This window comes from Monodelphis domestica, chromosome 7 (genome assembly GCF_027887165.1).
Source record: "Monodelphis domestica isolate mMonDom1 chromosome 7, mMonDom1.pri, whole genome shotgun sequence".
Lineage (NCBI taxonomy): Eukaryota > Metazoa > Chordata > Mammalia > Didelphimorphia > Didelphidae > Monodelphis > Monodelphis domestica.
The window spans coordinates 87,909,506-87,928,440 of record NC_077233.1 but is presented as its reverse complement, the minus strand read 5'-3'; the positions used below and the strand labels follow the sequence as shown (position 1 = coordinate 87,928,440).

Below are 18,935 nucleotides of genomic sequence, written 5' to 3'. Positions count from 1 at the left end.
GGCCTGTTGCTTGGGCTCCCTCCTCCCCCAGCCCCAGAGGCCTGGAGGCCATAACCTCGACCTCCCTGGGCGGGCGGGGCGGGGCGGGGCGGGGCCTGGTTGGCAGGGGGAGGGAAGGAGGGGTTGCTATGGCGACCCTCCCCTCAGTCGCCCAACCGCCCCAGCTCTCTTCTGACTTACCGGCTGCCGGCCCCACTCCGCCCTCCCCGGGTCCCGGGCACACGCCCGCCCGCCAGCCCCGGGGGCGCGCACGGCTCTCTGACTGCCTGTGCCCCGGGAGCTACCAGCACCGACCCCCGAGCGACCGCAGGGCCAAAAGGGAGCTGAGGTGAGGCGGGGCGGAGCGGGCCCGGGTCTGGGTCTGGGGGCTCGGTTTGGGCGGGGAATCCCGACTCCTGCCATCCAGTCCGCCACTCACTCCGGGTCCCCGAAGCAAAGCCCCGGCGCCTCAGTTTTCCCCTCTGTAGAATGGGCCCACCTTACCACATGCCCAGACCGCTGTAGGGGGGGAAGGAGAGACTCCACACCCTACGTCCCGTTCCTAGTCCCTCCCCCCCCGGGAAGAGAACAGGCGGCCCTTCCCTTCGCTCGGGTGTCTGGAACCGTCCCCTCTCCGAGGCCTTGGCTGGGACCTGGAACGAAGGAGGGGAGCGAGTCCTTTTGGACCAGGCCCTTGGCAGCCGGGGCCAGTTTCCCCACCTGCAAAAACAGATCCTTTCAATAAGTGAGAGTTTTTAACTTTCGCGGGGCTGGGGGCGGGGCGGGGCGGGGGCGCGGGCCTTTGGAGGGATGCGGAAGGCAAATCTCCTTTCGTGCCCTGGAGTCCGAGCCTGGCCTGCGGTGTGCCCCGCACTGGGAATACAAAGAGGGGCTCCTCAGGGAGCCCGCCGTCTAATAAACCGCCCAGCCCAAAGTCTACCCGGAGGCGCACTTTTCACCCCTCCTGCCCCACATTTGCAAAATGGGATCCCGAGTTGCTTTAAGAATTCCTGGGAAGGGGGTGGCTTGGTGGGCCTGGAGCCAGGAGGGCTCTGGTTAAAAAAAAAGACACTTCCTAGCTGTGTGACCCTGGACAAGTCACTTAACCCCCATGGCCTAGCTTAGGCCTTAGAACCAATACACAGGATTAACTAATTCCCAGACAGAAAGCCGTATGACCCTGGGTGAGTCACCTAACACTCACTGCTTAGCTCTTACCACTCTTCTGCCTTGGAACTAATACCCAGTATTGATTCCCAGACGGAAGGGAAAAACTTAGTTAAAAAAAATTAAAAAAAAAAAAGAATGTCTGGGATACTCTATTGGAAAGTTCTTTCAACTACCCCCCAATAGGGAAGTTTGGGGGCACCCCCAGGAGACGGGTATTGGATGAACTTTTCAGATCTAAGGGGGCCTCTTGAGGGCTTCTGCCCACACCCGAGGGGATGTGTGGAAGGGCCTGGGAGCCTATACAAGAGGTGTTGTAAATAGCTATTCAAGCGGGCACCCAGCAGTCCCTGCCAGGCCTCCCCGCCGCCGGTGGGGGCCCTCTAGGGCCCCTTCCTTCTTGGGGAGGGCGGAGGCCCAGCTCCTGCTCCCCCAGAGCCCGGGCCGGCCCCCTGCCGCTTCCCTCCCAAGCGGCTCTGAAGTTTCCCCGAGCCCCGGGTCTCTTTAAGAGCCGGGCCCGCCCTCTGGGCCTGCTGTTGTCACCGCACACGTGAATCCCGGGAACCAGGAAGCCGGAGCCGGCCGAATGAACACATCTGGCTGGGAGGAGTAAACCCTGGCGGAGGCCTGCTGGGGGAGGAATGGATGGGCCGGCAGCCTGAGGGGCCGGGGCAGGGCCACGTCCCCCTGGGGTGAGGGCAGGCCTGAAGCCCCGAGGGGAAAGGAGCCAGTGTTTCTGGGACCAGGTGAGCTTCAGAAACTCTCCCAGGAAAGGGAGGTTCCCTGGCCCGGCGGGAGAGCCCCCACCGCGGGGGGCAGGCCGGAGGCCAGGCGGCCTTCACCCCTCGGGCTGCAGAGCAGGGCCTCCCGGGAGGGAGGAGAGCCTGGAGTGACTGAGCCAAGGTCACCCGAGCAGCCCCTGGCCCAGCAGGGGTCTCCAGGCTGGAGGCGGAGCCCTGTCCCCGCCGAGGAGCCCCCCTGCAGCAGGAGGTCGTTGGGCCTGGAGGGCCTCCGGCCGGGGATGTGACTTAACCCTGTGCCTTGTGTTGTCCTCCTTGCAGTTCTGGAGGTGCGTGTGGGCCCCCGCCGGGAGCCGGAGACCATGAACTAGTAGTTTTTCCCGTTTCTTCGGTGAGTAGCCACGAAGCCTGGTCTGGGTTGGGGCGGCTTTGCCGATGTCCCCAGTGATTGGCAGCTCCCGGGCTGCAGGAAGTGCCTTCTGGGGGAGGGGAGCCCCGCAGGCCAGAACCCTGGGCTTAGGGGGCCACTGGGGAGGGCCTGGGCCTCGCCACCCACAGAGCCCTCCAACGGGGCTCTTCGAACTTTGGCTGAGTGCTGGCCTAGGCTTAGGGGGCTCCGGCGGGAGGCCCAGCCCGGGGAGGGCTAGGGGCTGGAAACCCTGGACAGGAAGAGGAGCCACAGAGGCCGCCGAGGGATGACCTGGGTGTCTGAAGCCAAACCAGGCTCAGGCTTTGGGCTGCTTCGGCCTGGTCAAAAGTGCCCTGGGTTGGGAGGGGGAATCCTGGGGCCACCTGTGGGTGGGGGTTGACCCAATAAACTCTGGACCTCACTTCCCTCGGTTCCTAAGAAACGGGACTGAAGGAAGCTGTCACATGTTAGGGCACTCTTTTGGGGGAGAGGCAGAGCCAATGCACTTGCTTTAAGTTTACAGATGAGTAAATTGAGCCCAAGAAGTGGTGACTTATGTAACCAACACAATCTTTACTTTTTGACCTAGTAATAAGGGTTAGGCAAGTGGAGTTAAGTGACTTACCCAGGGTTACTGGCTAGGAAGTGTCTGAGGTCTGATTTGAACCCAGGACCTCTTGTCTCTAGGCCTGGCTCTCTGTCATACTACTCTCTTTAATTATATAGGAAACCTCTAAAATTCTCAAGAAGACAGACCTCAGTAGCCAAGTTTTCTAAATGGCTTCAGTTTTACCTCTTTCAGCATCAACGGTTTTTTAAGTTGAACAATTTTGTACTTTATCTTTCTAAAGTATGTTATTTTCATGCTTGCCTTCCTAAGCCAGTGGTGTCAAACTAAACTGTGCATGAGGACCCCTGAAAGTTACCTACTACTAAGAAAACCACGTAGTGGGGCAGCTGGGTGGCTCAATGGGTAGAGAGCCAGGTCCAGAGACAGGAGGTCCTGGGTTCAGATCTGGCCTCAGGCACTTCCTAGCTGTGTGACCCTGGGCAAGTCACTCCAACTGTCTACTAATCCTTGGCCTTTTGCTTTAGAGTTGTTACCAAGACAAAAAAGTAAGGGTTTTAAAAAGCCTCATTAACATTATATGTATTTTATGAACATTAATTACTGATATTATTACTATATGTTGATATGGTATTATATGTGTGTCATATGATATATACATGACATACATTTCTATATTATGATGTTATACTTAACATTATCTTTATATTATATATATTTTTAAATTTTGTCCAATATTTTCTGATTACACTTTTTTTTTAAACCCTTACCTTCTGTCTTGGAGTCAATACTGTGTACTGTGTATTGGTTCTAAGGCAGAAGAGTGGTAAGGGCTAGGCAATGGGGGTGAAGGGACTTTAATCTGGTTCTGGGGAGAGGAAGGGGGAAATGTTATCTGCTGCCTGGACCTAGCAAGTTTGACCCCTTTGTTTTAAACAATGAGTTTCCCTACTAGTTTTTAAATTCCTATTCCTTATAGTGTCTCCCTAGCCCAGGATCCTCCTTGCACACAATAGGGACCTGGTACCTGTTTATTCAACTGGGGCTCCAGTTTCCTCCCAACTTTTGATTACTTCAGGACTTGATAGCACCATTTTTTGCTTTGTGCTGGGATAATGGGACACCTTCCAGGCCTATTTGAGGTGGCTGGAGCCGGTTGTCCTGAATTCTCTGCCTTAGATTACTGGGCTCTTTAGGACCTCCTGTCCGCTTTTATTGTTTTTCTGTGTCCTCCACGGTCAAGCTATGACTTTTCCCTGTAGTTTTGTTATAGTCACCTTCTGATTTCCTGCTTTCTAATTAATTATCAGCTCAAAAACCAGTTAATGAAGCTCATTGGAACCATCTGTAAGCCAAGAGGAAACAGGGTATTGAGGAGCCCCCTTTTGGCCGTCTGCTCAGTTTGTGGCCATTTTCCAGAGAGCTGAGAGTGCTGGAAGGTGGGACTGCAGATCTGTAAAGCATTATCCTATTAATTAGAGCTTCAGCAAGGTTCTCTCTGGGGCATGCTCGTTATTAATAGGTATCTATCTAGGCCCGCTTCTGACTGCGGCAGCCCTCCCTGTGACTGACCAAAGGACTGGGGAAGGTGGATTTGAGAGTCACTGCTCAGCCAGTCCAACCCGGCTCTATAGGGAGGGGCCAGACGGCCAGGTCTTCTTTTGGCCGGGCTGCTGGTCTAGCCTGGCTAGGGGAAGCTCACAGATTGCCCAGATCCCTCTGGCTTCCAGCAGGGCCAGGGCCATATTGTCACTTGACTTGGTGTTGGGTTTCCCTCCCTTAACCCAATCCTTCTCCTCTCCTTGTGATTCAGATTGAGGATGACACCGTGGCCTTGGGAGCCATGGCGGGTGCAGGTGGCTCTCGGAGCCTCGATGCTTGTGATTAAGAAATAGAGAGGCTTGTGACTTTGTCATCCTTTGTTGCTACCTTCTAGGTCAGCAGTCAACATTCCTGGCCCCTCCTTCCCTGGCTCACCGCTTCTAGTGCAGGGGCCCTGGGCTCCCACAGAGTCGGGGAGCTCAGCTCTGCTTCAGCTGGAGGCCATCCCCAGGCTCGCTCACCTTCCCTTTGGCCCCTTCTTCCCCTGCAGCATCTCGGGGAGCAGAGGACCCATGACGGAAGCCATGTCCGAGTTCCTGCTCCTGGGCCTGATCGTGGGCCTGGTGCTGACCCTGCTGCTCACCCTGCTGGGTTTTGCCGTGTACTCAGGGCTGCTGGAAGATGTGGTAGTGAGTGCAGGCTCTCCCCCGATCCGGAACATCACCCTGGCCTACAAGTTCCACGTGGGCTCCTACAAGGACTCAGGCCAGCTTTTCACGGAGAGCTGCAGCATCTCTCCTCGCCTCAGCTCCATCGGGGTCTACTATGACAACCCTCACACGGTAAGTGGCAGGTGGGGGGGATCCTGTTCCTTCTGGGCCCTGCTTTGGGGGCCAGCCGGGCTCTAAGGGCCAGAGGCTTCCGTCATGGCCCTCCACCCCCAGCTTCAGGCCTGGTCTTCCTGTGGCCGTGCCCTGCGGCTTCCTCTCAGAGCCGGCTCCCACATTCCAGGTGCTCTGCACCCACTCTTTGCCCTCAGCCTCACTCCCCATCGCTCTGTCCCCAGGTGTGTAGCCAAAAGATATCTTTTGGGATTTGTACCAGTTCCATTTCTTTCCTTTTCGTACCTTCTTCCCTCTCTGAACTCAGTCTTCTGGGGACAGGGATAAACTCGAGGCGGAAGTTCAGAAAGGGCAGGCCTCTCCGTCTATGGAAATCAGAATCCTTGCATTCTGGCTGCTGCAGCTCCAGCCCCGCCTTGCCTTTCCCCCTCCAAGCCCTTTCTTGTGCCCTCCTCACCTCTCTCCTCAGGCCTTGAGCAGCCCAGTAGTGGGATGAACCGAGTCCCCGGCGTGATGCCCAGCATGCCTGACTGGCTGAGCAGCATCGCTGCCCTGGGGCCGACCGGCCAGCCATCGAGGGCTCTGTAGGCGTCTGGCTGGCTTGGAGTCCTGGGGAGTGAGTCAGGGCTCTCCACGGAGGCCTTCGTGGCATGGGGAAGTACAGCCCACAGCCTCCATGGCGTGCTGGCATCCCAGGGCTCCTCAGCCTTTTTGTTCCCCAACCCCGTCTCTCTGTCCTTCCCCCACACCCAGATTTGGCTCTGAGCCTCGGATTTGGAATTCCCAGCTCAGGTTTCCCACCTCTGATGGGTGGGCATGGACTTGGCAGACTTTGGTAGCTCCATCTGTTCTCTCTAAGCTTTCCCTCCTCTGCAGGAGGCCAATAGGAAGTTCTGACAGGAGGGTCCCCACCCCTCTACCTCAGCTTGGAGACACAGATAATTGGGCAATCCACTTTACCAAGGGCCACCTACGCTGCCCAGCTCCCAGGCCAGGCCCTTGGCCCAAGGCAGCTTCAGCCCCAAATAGCAGAGGGGGGTGGAGGGAAGAACGCCTGTCTAAGGTTAACCCACTTATACTGGCTCGAAACTCCACATCCATGCCCTGAGAAGGAAAAAGCTGCTTTGGGGGGCTGGAAGTACTAGCTGGGGAGACCCCAGCAAGGGCTGAGGTTTCTCTGCTGATGCAGGGTCAGTGTCACAGACAGAAGCAGCCGTCAATGCATGGTCCGATGGCCCAGACCCAAAGCCTGGGGGACCCAAGACTGACCCTCAGTCACAAAGACCCTGAGAAGGGAGTGTAGGGAGTCTAGAGGGTACAGTATGAGACTTCAGCTGGACTGATCCCTGTCATAAGACCCTCCAGCATTCCCTTAGTGGCCCAAGCAGGAAAAAGGGGGACAGGCGCAGGGCAAGAAGTAAAGCTTTTCTCCTTTCTTTCCCTACCCTTTCCTTGCCTCCTGTCCCACCTTCCCCACGAGCTTGGACAGACTTGTGCCTTGGGTCTGGTTCTCACCTTTTGCTCACTCCCAGATATGGAAAGGTGAAAGAGAGCAATTTGAGGCCATCTCTAGTCTGAGTTCCCTCTTATTCTCTTCTTCTTTGCCCAGCGCCCCAGTGCCCCCCCCCCTAAAAAAACAGTCCCACTGGTCAAGTTCTGGCTTGAGGCCTAGGTACTTTTCTGTGGTCCCAGCCCCTTCTGACCTGTGCCTTATTCTCTGTCAGTGCCGCCTCATGGCTGGGCCAATGACACCTGGTCCCAACCTGCCCAGGGAGCCGAACATTACCCCAGAGGTGACCTCAGTGCCCTGGACACTTTCTTGAGGACACTGGACCGTTCACGCATACCGGCTTCAATGAGCTTCCTGGGCTTGTACAGAAGCCCACCCAAGAGCTGACCTCTGGCTTATTCCCAAGTGCTGCAGGTCCCCTATTTAGCTTATATCTCTTCTACAGGTTCTCTCCTCATTCCTCTTCCCTGGATGAGGACCCCAAGGCTTAGAAATGGGGAATGACTTTCCTGTAGCCATAGAAGTGTGGAATGTGGGATTAGGACTGTGGCTGGGGGAAGATCTCCCCACTCCAGCTCCAGACCACCTTCCGTCTTTGCCTCTCGAAGATGCTCACAACTAGGCAGGCCATCAGCAGCAATCATCTCTGCCCTGACCACCCAGTGTGGGAAGGGATTACTAAAAGCACATAAGCCCTGAGGCTACCCTGCTTCCCAGACCTCAGGACAAATTATAGAGGGTAGATTCCACCAGAGATCATCTGTTGTTCTCTCAGGCCTAATGTGAAACCTATTGACCCTTCTCGGAATAATGTTTTTTTTAGTAATTGAAGGAAATGCTAAATTTCAGTTCTAGAAGATAGTGAAAATAAAAGTTTTTTTCCCCCATCCAAGTTCTGGATCCTCTTGAAATCCAGGTGACCTGTGAACCCCAGGCAAGAAATACCTGTCCTGGACCCTTATGAAGCCTATTCTTATCTAGGCATCTCACTCTCTTCCTCTCTGTCTTCTCATCTCTGTCTATCTGGATTCTGAACTTGGTGCTGAGACTGGTGTTTGGCTGGGGGGGCAGGGTAGGTAGGCAGCCAGGCTGCATGTTTTGCACTGTTTCTTGAGGGACTGACAAATGCTTGTGTGGCAGAACGAAGGACTTCCAAAGAGAATGCTACCCAAAGGCCTGGGGCCTGGGCCTTTTACATTAGAATTCAGGCTCCTGGCCTAGAATCCAGCTCCTTGTTGAACCCAGACCCAGTGAGGATATCAGGCCAGGCTGCTCCTTGTTCTCAAACGGTGATAGACTCCACCTACATCTTTCCTCTCCTTCCCACTTACAGGTGGCACAGGAAGGCAGGCACACCCAACCTTTTATGTGGTCTGGGGAGTCTCTGCAGCCATTAGTCATCAGCCTTGCTGCCATGGAGCCTAAGGGGAGGAGAGAAACTAAGGCCCAAAGTGGCTGAGTGCCTCTCCTAAACAGGAGTAGAATATGGCAGTGAGGGATATCCCCTGCCCTCTCATTTTTAGAGAAAATAGAAACTTTATGGGTAGGAAAACTCATAGTCACCCACATTTCCCTGTTGAGGCTGGCTCTGACCCAACCATGTATGTGGTGGGGACTTGGGCCAGCATGAATTCCTAGCATCCCCCTGTTCTCTATCCCTATCCATCCTGATTTAGGACTCTCCCTAGCTCCCAGATACCCTTCACTAATCCTTAGCCTTTCAGGATGGAGTAGGGGTCTGCTGGGCTCCTGAAGGCAGTCCTTGAGGGCAATAGAGTCTGGGAACAATTCCCTAAATCACTTATCCATCTTCCCCCTAACCCTCAGGGTTTGTGGTCTGCCAGCCAAGTCCTCTCCTTAATGACTTCAGACTTTGGGGTGGGGAGAGGAAGGGGAGCCACTGAATGGAAAAGCTGAGAAGGGACAAGCTAGAACCAGCCTACAGCTTAGGTGCTACCTATCCCCAAAGGGAAAGGAACATCCATTTATTAAGCATCTACTGTGTGCCAGGCATTGTGCTAAGCCCTTTACTTTTAGAACAATATTTCATTTTATATTTACAGCCACCATTTGAGGTAGGTGTGATGGTTATCCTCATTTTACAGATGAAGGACTTGGGGCAGACAGAGGTTAAATGGCATGTCCAGCTTCAGGCAGCTAAGGGCTGAGGCTAGATTTGAACTTAAGTCTTCTCAACTCTAGGCCCAGGGCCCTATCCATTGGGCCCAAGCCGCTGCCTAAAAATAAGCCTAGCTTCATGTATTAACTGCCCAAATTAAGTGAGGGAGAACCCTGGGGGTCCCAGGGCACTGGCCTCCCCAGGCTTACTCCTAGGTCTGACCTGACCTCAGACTAGGAAGAAATTCTCTCCACCCTCTCCCTTCCTCTTCTCCCCACATCTGTCTCCACCTACCCTCTCCTTCTACCATATTAACCCTGAGCTAGGGTTGGGAAGACCAAAAGGTTGATCCTCTGGACCGCTGTGGCTGTTAAATGCATTTCCCAGACTTAGTTCAGCCAGCTGAAGTAAGGCAGGCAGGCTCTGGTAAGGCTCCCTAGCCAGCGGCAGGCTGGGTTTTGCTCCATCCCAGCTCTGGGATGGTGGCCACCTGGGCCTTGACCCCACTTTGGTCTGTCCCACTAACTTCCAGCTTCTCCTGGCCTCCTCCTAGCTTTCTTCTGTGGGTTTTACCTTGGAGGGTGCATTTTCTCCCTCCACCCTGGCAATGGCAGGGGCAGGGAGTTGGAAGAGGATCTGCCCTCAGCTGGGCTAGAGTCAGTGGGTTTTCCTTAAGCAAGCTGAATTTCCTCAGTGGGCCCCTTTCCCCACTAATGTATTAAGGGTACATTCTGCCCTGTGCAGTACCTTTCTCCAAGCATGACTTGTGGATGCTTTGAGATCTTCTTAAAGCTCATGAAGGGTCTGGTTTGCCCTTCTCTGTGCCCCCTGGATGAGAAAGGCTCTTCAGGGCCTTGAGTGAATGAATTCATGTTTCATAGCCTTCAGGTCCCGACCCCACATCTTTCTTGGCCTGGGAGGAGATGCTTAGGACATCCCCAGGGATCCTTCCAGAGGCCTGACGGGGTGGCTGAGCTGTGGGTACTTGGTAGGAGGGCTCAAGGGAGGGAATTTTGTAGCTTTCCTTTGGGGTTTCCCTGACTTTGGAACAAAGGTTCGGTAAGATTTCACAGTATGTGTTTTTATGTTCACAAATCAGTGGAAATAGATGCTCCCAGTTTCTCTTCACTAGGTCTTATGCAGAGCAAGCACTTAATGCTGTCAAACTAAAGTATATTTATAATTTAGGCTCAGCGTGGTTTCAGTGTGACTCAAGCAGCAGAGTTGGGATTTGAACCTAGGTCCCCCCTGATTCCAGCTTCTGTGCCCTTCCCACTTGCCCCTTACTGGCACATAGATGGCAGAGCCTGGCAGCTGATCCATGGGGAGCTCCCAAGCTTTGCTGGGTCTCGCTTGTCTGGTCTGCCTGCATCATAGGCCCTGCCTTGGGAAGCTACAGTCTAAGGTGATGTTTGGCGCTACTTTGCCAAATGATTTATAAAGTCAGTTCAGACTTGGCAGATACCTATTGTGTGCCACCCAAGTGCTGGTTGCCTAGCATGGTCCCTTGAACATAGTAGATATTCCATAAATGTTGAATGAATTGTTGACTACTGAGTTGGGCCCAGTGTATCTGGTCCTCAGTTTGCCTCTCAAGTGCCTGCAGCAGTCAGTGCGCCCTCTACAGAAAGCTCAGTCCCTTGTCCTGTGCCCAACTGGGCACCAGGGCCAGAGAGGCAGAATAGTTTGTTTGCTCAGGCCTCAGGCATATCGGAAAAGGGCTAGCTCTCCTCCCTGTTCAGTCCTGAGCTTAGCCAAAGTGCAGGCTCCTCCAGAGGCCTGCTGGTCCCTCAGCTTCTTGGCCTGTTTCTATCTTCCTTCCCCTGAGGCAGTCCAGGGGTCATCTGACTTCCCTGGGGCTTCTAGTCTGGCATTTCCAACTGCCCCCTTAGATAGATGTCTTGAACTGAATGTCCCACAGACTCCTTCAGCTCAACACGGTCCAAGACTGAACTTACTGCTTCCTGCAGAACCTTTCTTCTCGATCACTTCCCTGTAACTGTCCCCCCCACCCCATTCTACCCCTGGTCCTGGTCAGCTCCTCACTCTCCCTCCTTATCTCACCACCTTGCCCCAGGGCCTGATCTCCACCCCCTCCATCCTTCCCAAGCACCATCCCCATTCAGCAAACTCCAGTGGCTAACTGTCACTTAGAGATCCAGTACAGAATCCTCCATTTGACACTCAAAGCCCCTTCTAACCCTCCCCTTTCTGCCTTTCCAGGCTCTTCCCCTCCCCATCCTCCATCTCCCAGAATTCTCTGCCTCCACCTCCAGGCTAAAATCCCATCTTGTACTAGAAGGCTCTCCCAGGCCTTAATAGTAGCGCCTTTCCTCGGAGACTGCCCCAGTCTCTCCTGTATGTCTGCTTTTTATACAGTTGCTGAGTTAGACCTTGAGCTGCTTGAGGGCAGGCACTATTCCTCCCATCCCTGTGCTTAGCACTTAACAGATGATCGGTGCTCATTGATTGCTGTCTCATTAGAAGGCCAGGCACCCTATCCTGCTTCCCCTCAGCCCTCTTCTTGTGACATATCCCTAGGACTTTTCTTGACCATGGGAGGGAAGGAGAGAGAAAAGGAAGTGGGCCATGGGGCAGCCAGGTGACTCAGTGGATAGAGTCAGGAGTACCTGGGTTCAAATCTGGCCTCAGGCACTTCTAGCTGTCACCCTAGGCAAGTCACTTAACTCCAACTGCCTAGTTTTGACCTTATTTAGTACCAATTCCAAGACAGAGGGTAAGGGTTTAAAAAAAAAAAAGGAAGTGGGGCCAGCAGATTCCTCATAGGAGCCAGCTAGCCCCAGAAGAGTGTCAGGAGAGTTAGACTTGGTTCATAAGGCTTGTCTGTTTAGCTTCCCTGGGATTACCAGGCCTTTTGGATATGGCCTCACTCTTGCTCAGTTCCTCTCAACAGACCAAGAGGATACTGAGTCCTTCCCCTGGGAGAAGGCTTGTTTTTTTGTAAATTAAACTTCTTAAACAATGGCCTGATCTTTTAGGAGGGGCCCTGAAATTTCCAGACTGTAGAACAGGGGTCAGGGGATGTGGGGCCAAAGGAATGAGCCCTTCCTTGTTTTCCTGTCTCAAGGCCATTCCTCAGACATGGGTTCTTGAGTATTCACTCTGCCTTTTGGGTAGGGGTCCTCCTATCCTGACTTCCATTCCATGAATCCATGAATGAATGAACAGATGAAGAAAAGACAGTGCTGGGATACTGTCAGGGAATTCCTCAGCCCAGAAATCCTAAAATTTTCCTGGAGAGCCATTCCTCCCCTGAAGGTTAGAAGATTAAAAAGTTTAATTAGCATCCTCTGCTGGGCAGATGCCAGGTGCCTGGCTAGCTACTGCAAAGAACCAATCAAGGGAAATAACAAGCTAGGATGGGGTTTTACACAGCTTTAGGGCAAATGGCAGAAAGGAACCTATCAGGTGAGTGTTCACTTTTCCCAGTTTCAGAGGTAGAGTAGGAACAGGTTGTCAGGTCAGTGGCTGGGGGTGGGGGTAGCTAACTTTAGAGTAAACCAGTCAGCTCTGTGCCTATATAGATGCTTCCTTGTAGTCAGTCTCATCACACTATCTTGGTGGGGTCAGAAGTCTCTAATTAATCTCAGAATATCTTGGAGGAACCTGAGCAAAAGCCTCCCTTTTGAGATAGAAACAGTATAGCCCTTCAGGCTCCATTTCTTCAACCTCTAAGGTTACAATCTCAGGGGAGATGACTCCCCAAACTCAAAGCACACAGGTTTTGTATGTTTCTTCTCTACTACAAATATAGAAGCAAAGCCAGAGCAGTTAAATGACTCAGTGGATAGAGAACTGGGTCTGGAGATGGGAGGTTCTAGGTTCAGATTTGGCCTCAAACACTTCCTAGCTATATTGACCCTGGCCAAGTCACTTAACCCCTTTATTGCTCTTCTACCTTAAAATTCTTAGTATCAACTCTAAGACAGAAAGTAAGGGTTTAAAAAAGGAGGGGGGAGAATCAAAAAGCAAAGCTAGTATCTGCCTTTCAGGAATTTACATTTTAATAAAGACAGTACATAGGGAATGGTGGCCAAAAAGGGTCACTTTGTATTGGGATGATGAGGGGGCCACAAGGATGGGATCAGCACCCCATTCTGGGACAATGGCAGAGTTGGTTTGATCTTGGGTTTCCTTCTAATTCTAGCAATGGAGGCAAATGACCTTGGGTGGCTTCCTTAGACCTGAAATCCTTAGGCCCTGGATGCCCTTCTCTAGAAGGAAAAAATCTTTCCCAATTTGTCTCAGGAACTGGCTGGCTGTGTAAACATTTGTCTTTGCCTCTGCCGGGTGTTTCCCTGGGTTGGCCCCTTGCTTACCCCCTATCTTGCTAGGGATATCTAGCTGCTGAAGCTTAATGATTGGCTCTCTGCCCCCAGGGCACATAGGGCTTGAAGTTTGTTGATGGTTGGGGGTGGGGTAGAGGGATAAGGAAGCAAGTCACTGGAAGAAACCAGCTGATCTCTGGGTTGGTGCCCAAATAAAGTCAGAACAGGGAGCAAGAAAGACAGTTACCTGCTACTGCCTTCCAGGCCTAGGAGATTCTACTACTGTTTCAGCTACTCGACTTCTTATTTGCTTTAGGGAGCTAATGTTCCCCAAAGGCCACTATGATGCTGCCTGCTCCTGGCTGGCAGGGAGATCTGTTTCTCAGTACTTGTCAAAGATTCCTGGATGGCACCACTTGCCTGATTGAGAAACAGATTGGAGGGTGATTTCACTTGTAATGCCCTGGTGTAGCCTCTTCTGAGAAACTGAGGTGCCCAGAAAGGATGGATTTACCTGTCTTCTAGATTTATAAGAACCCAGGCGTCCTGCCTCCAGTTAGCTGCTCCCTTCACATTCCCCAGCCTTAGCACCTGCCAAGGATAGGTTTGGTCCCGAGCTCTTCTCTATTCTGTCTACAGCCCCGCTCAGCAGAGTGGCTGGCACATAGGAATTCTTTAATAAATGCTTTCTGATTAATAGATGAAGAATTAGCTTCAGGGATAGCCTAGGAGGGGAGACTGTTCTCCCTAGAGGGCCATGCTTCTCAGACTTGGAAAAAGGGGCTGGATAATCACTTAATAGATGTGAGCCCTGGGTGAATTCATTCTGGGCCTCTGAAGCTGAAAGGGCTAAACCAGGTCTGCAAAAAGATTTGTGTGCATTCAGGAGAGGACAGGAGTGGAGTGCCCACATGTTTGGCTGCCAAGGTGCAGTGGCACCCTCTAGTGACAGCAGTTCTGACTACAGAGCCCTCTCAGGCCATCTGACCAAAAGCAGGCAAAATCATCTAATCATCTGTGGTCACACCAGGAATTTAATGATAGGCCCCCTCGAGACCAGGACTGAAACCTCCCAACTAGCCAAATCTAAAGGAGATTAAAGGAGCTGACCTGGAGGAGGGTCAAAGTTGCTTCTCACAGCAGTGAATCATAGAGCCCAGGGACAAGCCTTCATGAAGGCTGGGGCCCCAGAAGTGGCAGGGCAGATAGGCACTGGGCAGAAGAGATGGCAGGCCTTGGTAAAAGATTGGGTATCAGGCACAAAATATAGACAAGTTAGAGCTAAAGCCAAGGGCAATTGGCAGTGGGGGAAGACAGTGAAGGGCATACACGGGAAACTCCATTAAGGGCATATTTAACTAGGTTGTCAATAGGCCTTCAGAGGAAGACATCCTACAAGTCTTGGGTGAGGGTTGGAGCTCCCTGCCTTGCCTAGGAGAGGTAAGTCTGAGATCTCCGTGGCAACAAAGCAGGAAATGGAGGATGAGGGTTGGGAGGTGGGCAGGGATGCAAGGCAGCTCAGAACAGGACCTGGAGGAATAGTCCAGGGGTGGAAACACTTGGAGCAGAAGTCAGGTGGCTTGTTGGGACTGTTAGAAGAGATTTTGGTTCTGGGATCCCTTCAAGCTTTGAAATTTGGTGAAGTATGTGAATGGGATCCTGAAAGCCAGGGCCAGAGAACTGTAAAGTGACCTGCTTCACCTGAGATCTCTTGGCTATAGCCCTCAGTCTGTCTCCGTGAAGCAAGGGATGGGGGCCAAGCCACAGAAGGTGCCTCAAAGAATATAAAGCATCAAGGGTAGATCTCCAGAAAGGAGAGCAGACATGGGTCAGGAATTAGAAAAGACAGTGGATTCTAGATGCATCGGAGAGGAGAGTTGGGAGTGAGATGGAAGTTAGGGACACCAGAGAAGAGAAAATGAGGGGTCCTAGAGAACTCAATGTGAAGGGATAGTTCTCATTTGACCATTATGCCTTGGGCTTGGAAGAAAGACCAATGTTTTCTTTGGGTCCTCATTTTAAAGCTCATAGTCCTTGATCTGAACAGACAGCTTTGCATATATCAACTGAAGGAATCTGTTTTGAGAGTCTTTCTGCCCATCCCTATCAGAATACAGGAATCTCATTGTCTCCTGCTTTGGATTGCCTGCCTCTTGCCTTCTCTCAGGAAGCCAACCTGAGCCATTTCAGTTTGCTTCAGAATACCAGGCTCCATTTTTCTCTTCAATTTCTCCATTTCCTACTTGGTTCAGAGAAATGAGCCTCTAGTTATATCTAAAGGGTTCTGAGCTCTTTAAAGGAGTTTGGGGAATGGGGGGGGGGTGGACAGTGAATCTTTTTCTGGGCTCATGAGCTCAAGCTTCTTACCCCATCTGTAGGACTGTCTGTTGCCTTGGGGTGGCAGCAGAGTGACATTATCCCTGGTCAGGGAGGATGAGCTGGGAGAGGTTGGGTCTTTCGTGTTTCTGAGACAGCCTCTCCCCCCCCCCCCCCTTTGTCTTTCTTGCTTTTGACTCTCAATGTTCTATGCCCCCATATAATACTAGGCCAGGATTGCGTCTAGGTTGAAGAAGCACTTATCTTTTTAACCTTTTTTTTTTAACTCTTACCCTTTTTAATAGCAACCCTAAGACAAAAAAGCTGCAAGGGCTAGGCAATCAGGGTTAAGTGGTGTGACCAGGGTCTCACAGCTAGGAAGTATTGGAGGCCAGATCTGAACCCACATCTGAATGCAGATCCTCCCAACTCCAGGTGTGGCACTCTATATGCTGTACCATCAGGCTGCCCCTGGCACCTGTCTCTTAACTGATGCTGGGAAATCAGAATAGTTTCCTTATCTGTACGCTGGTGTTAGAGGCAGCTAGGTGGCACAGTCAATAAAGGGCTGAGCTTGGTGTCGGGAAGACCTGAGTTCAGCTTTGACCTCAAACACTTACCTCTTATGTGACTCTGAACAAGTCAATACACCTCTCTCTGCCTCAGTTTACTCAGCTATATAATGAGGATAATGATAGCACCTACTCCCGGTTGTTGTGAGAGGACTGAATAAGATATTTGTTGTAAAGCACTTAGCACTGTCTGGGGCACAAAATCAGTGGCTAGTAAATGGCTTGTTTCCTTCCTTTCTAATAATAGACTCACTGAGTTGTGAGGCTCTAAGGAAATACCCTGTATGTGTAAAGCACTTTGCAGACCCTACAGCCCATGGACCTTATGTGATGATTCTTAATAATGGCCTGTTGGAACCTATGATTCAGTTCATCTGGGGGTTCCCTGCTCTCTATGTTATTTACTTTGGCTTTCTTCCCTCTCTGGAGAGCTCCAGCCCTGATACTTCTTGTGCTCTGTCTCTCCTTAGGTTCCTCCAGAGAAGTGCCGATATGCCGTGGGCAGTATCTTAAGTGAGGGTGAGGAGTCGCCATCTCCTGAACTCATCCGCCTCTACCAGAAATTTGGCTTCAAGATCTTCTCCTTCCCGGCGCCCAGCCATGTGGTGACAGCTGTCTTTCCCTACACCACAGCACTGTCCATCCATCTGGCTGTCCATAGGGTCCACCCTGCCCTGGACACCTATATCAAGGTGAGGCATAAACCTGAGCTCAGCTTTTGTTTCTCTCTCTGGCCCTCTGCTGCAGGCTTGGGACTTTAAATACACAATGGCAGGCCTGGAGTAAGTTTGAGGGAACAAGGCTTTCAGCTTAGATGATGAGGACTGCCCCTTCTGCCCTTTCCTCTCTGTCCTGGCATCCTGGGCTGGAAGTTAGGAGTGCTAAATGAACCCTGTAGGCTTGGACCCTCTAGAGCTGTCCAATACCTTGGCCCCCACTAGGAGGCCAGGCCAAGATTCTCAGTAGGAAAGGATTGCCCTAACTCCCAGGCATCTGTCATATATTTGGCCTCCTCCCCAGGATTTTGTCTTCCCCCAGTCCCCCCATGTCACTTTCCCCATTACAAATAGGAAGATCCGACTGAGAGTGAAGATGGTGATGGACCAAAGATGGACTGTCCTAGCTGAGAGCAGGTCACGGGGGGAGAGCCAAAGCTGAACTGGTCTAAAGCTACTGAGATCCAGGCTCTCCTAAGAAGGGACCATTGAAGGCATTAAGGATAGGTCTGGGGACAAAGTGTGAGTGGATAATGGGGATGGGGAGAAGCTTTTTTATAAGTAGGCTAGGATTTCTGCTAAATATTAGGTTTTTTAAAAATTAATTTTATATGCAGTTATTATTTCTCCCTTTCTTTGCCCCTCCCCATTTAAAAATTCACACCAAACCAAACTCCAGAATAAATCCTCATAACAATTATGCAGTTTAGCAAAACCAATTCTCCCTTTGTTGTCTCCCCAAACTCTGCATCCATCACCACTGCCTGGAGGAGGTTGGTGTATTTCATTATCATTGATTAGTTTTAGAATTTCAAAATAGTTTTTCTCTGTATTATTGTCATTGTGTAAATTGTTTTTCTATCTTAGCTCACTTTACTCTCCATCAGTTTACCAAGAAGTCCGAAATGGCCCTTTTTGTCATTTCTCATGGTATAATAATGTTCCAGTAGCCAAGCCTCAGGAAATATTGGTTAAGTGCCAAGGGCTGGCAATACAAATGGGTGAGGGGAGGGAAGAGGAGGGCAGTGCGAAGGTAGTCGACACCAGGACTTGGTGCAGCTGGGTGAGAAATGAGTATGTGTATGAGCTGAGAGGTTTGAAGTTCATGGCCCCTCCCTCCAATCTGAGGGACTGAGGATGTTGATGAGGTGACCCCCATAATGAGCTCCCTGGGCCATGGTGGGAAAAGTCCCACAGTAATATTCCATTACAACCAGGCACCACCTTAGTTTTCAGTTTGGAACTGTTACAAAAAGAGCTCCCATAAATATTTTTTTGTCCCTCTAGGTCCGTTTCCTCTTTCTTTGATCTCTCTAGAGTCTAGGACTGGTAGTGGGATAGTCAAAGGATGTGCACTTTGATCACAGTTTGGGGACATTGTTCCCAAGTGCTTTCCAGAATGACTAGGCCAGTTCATAGCTCCACTAGCAGTGCATCAATGTTCCTGTTTTCCCAAGAGGCTTTTTCCTCTTGTTATCTTGACTGATCTAATGGGCATGAGGCAAAATTTCAGTTTGCCATCAAATGTTTATCAGAAAACAATTGGAAACATCTTCCAGAATTTAGGATGCAGAAGAAGCTGGCTATTCAGTGTAGCCAGCTTGACTGTGGTAGGGTGCTTGCCTCTTGACTGAAAAGCCTGGAGCAGCCAAACTGTCAGTATCATGGTTCAATAAGAGCCAGAAGAGGGAGCATGGATGATAGGATGGCTAAGGAGACTGCCTCCCTACATCTGTTACAAGCAACTTCCATTGAAGAGCCCTTTCCTTTTTGCCAGTACCTGGGAGCCCAAAAGTCCTTTGACATCACAGGGAACTGGACAAAAGGTATGTGTCTGTGTCTTCTCCCCTTGGTGATGCTCAGTGCTCCTTAGACCCTTCTCTAGGAGAAGCCCTTTCTAGGAAAGCATGATGGGACTGGCATAAGGGGGCTTCCCCAGGCCTCACCTAGCTGAGCACCTCTGCACTGGGGTTAGAATTTGTATATGGAAAGTACAGAAGGTTTGAGGGCAGTTCTGGCACCTAGACTTAACTCCTATTCTAGGGCTATTCCATGTATGCTACAGATCTGAAGGACCAGTTTAGGGAGCAGAACCCCCATGGAGTCTGGGAGAAGAAAGCTGATTTGGAAGTCCAGGCCTTATCTGGAAGTGCCTTAGAAATGGAG

The 18,935-nt window shown here is 51.5% G+C and overlaps 1 protein-coding gene across 1 annotated transcript in view; it reads left to right on the top strand.

The window, feature by feature from the left end:
* Positions 1 to 267: 267 nt before the first annotated feature.
* TEX264 (testis expressed 264, ER-phagy receptor) overlaps positions 268 to 18,935 on the top strand; it is a 40,405-nt gene continuing 21,737 nt past the window's right edge. Inside the window, exons 1-4 of the mRNA XM_056804999.1 lie at positions 268 to 328; positions 2,208 to 2,277; positions 4,956 to 5,247; positions 16,524 to 16,745. Of these exons, the coding sequence (XP_056660977.1) occupies positions 4,978 to 5,247; positions 16,524 to 16,745 (492 nt within the window). The 5' untranslated portion in view covers positions 268 to 328; positions 2,208 to 2,277; positions 4,956 to 4,977. The remainder of the gene's footprint in view (positions 329 to 2,207; positions 2,278 to 4,955; positions 5,248 to 16,523; positions 16,746 to 18,935) is intronic.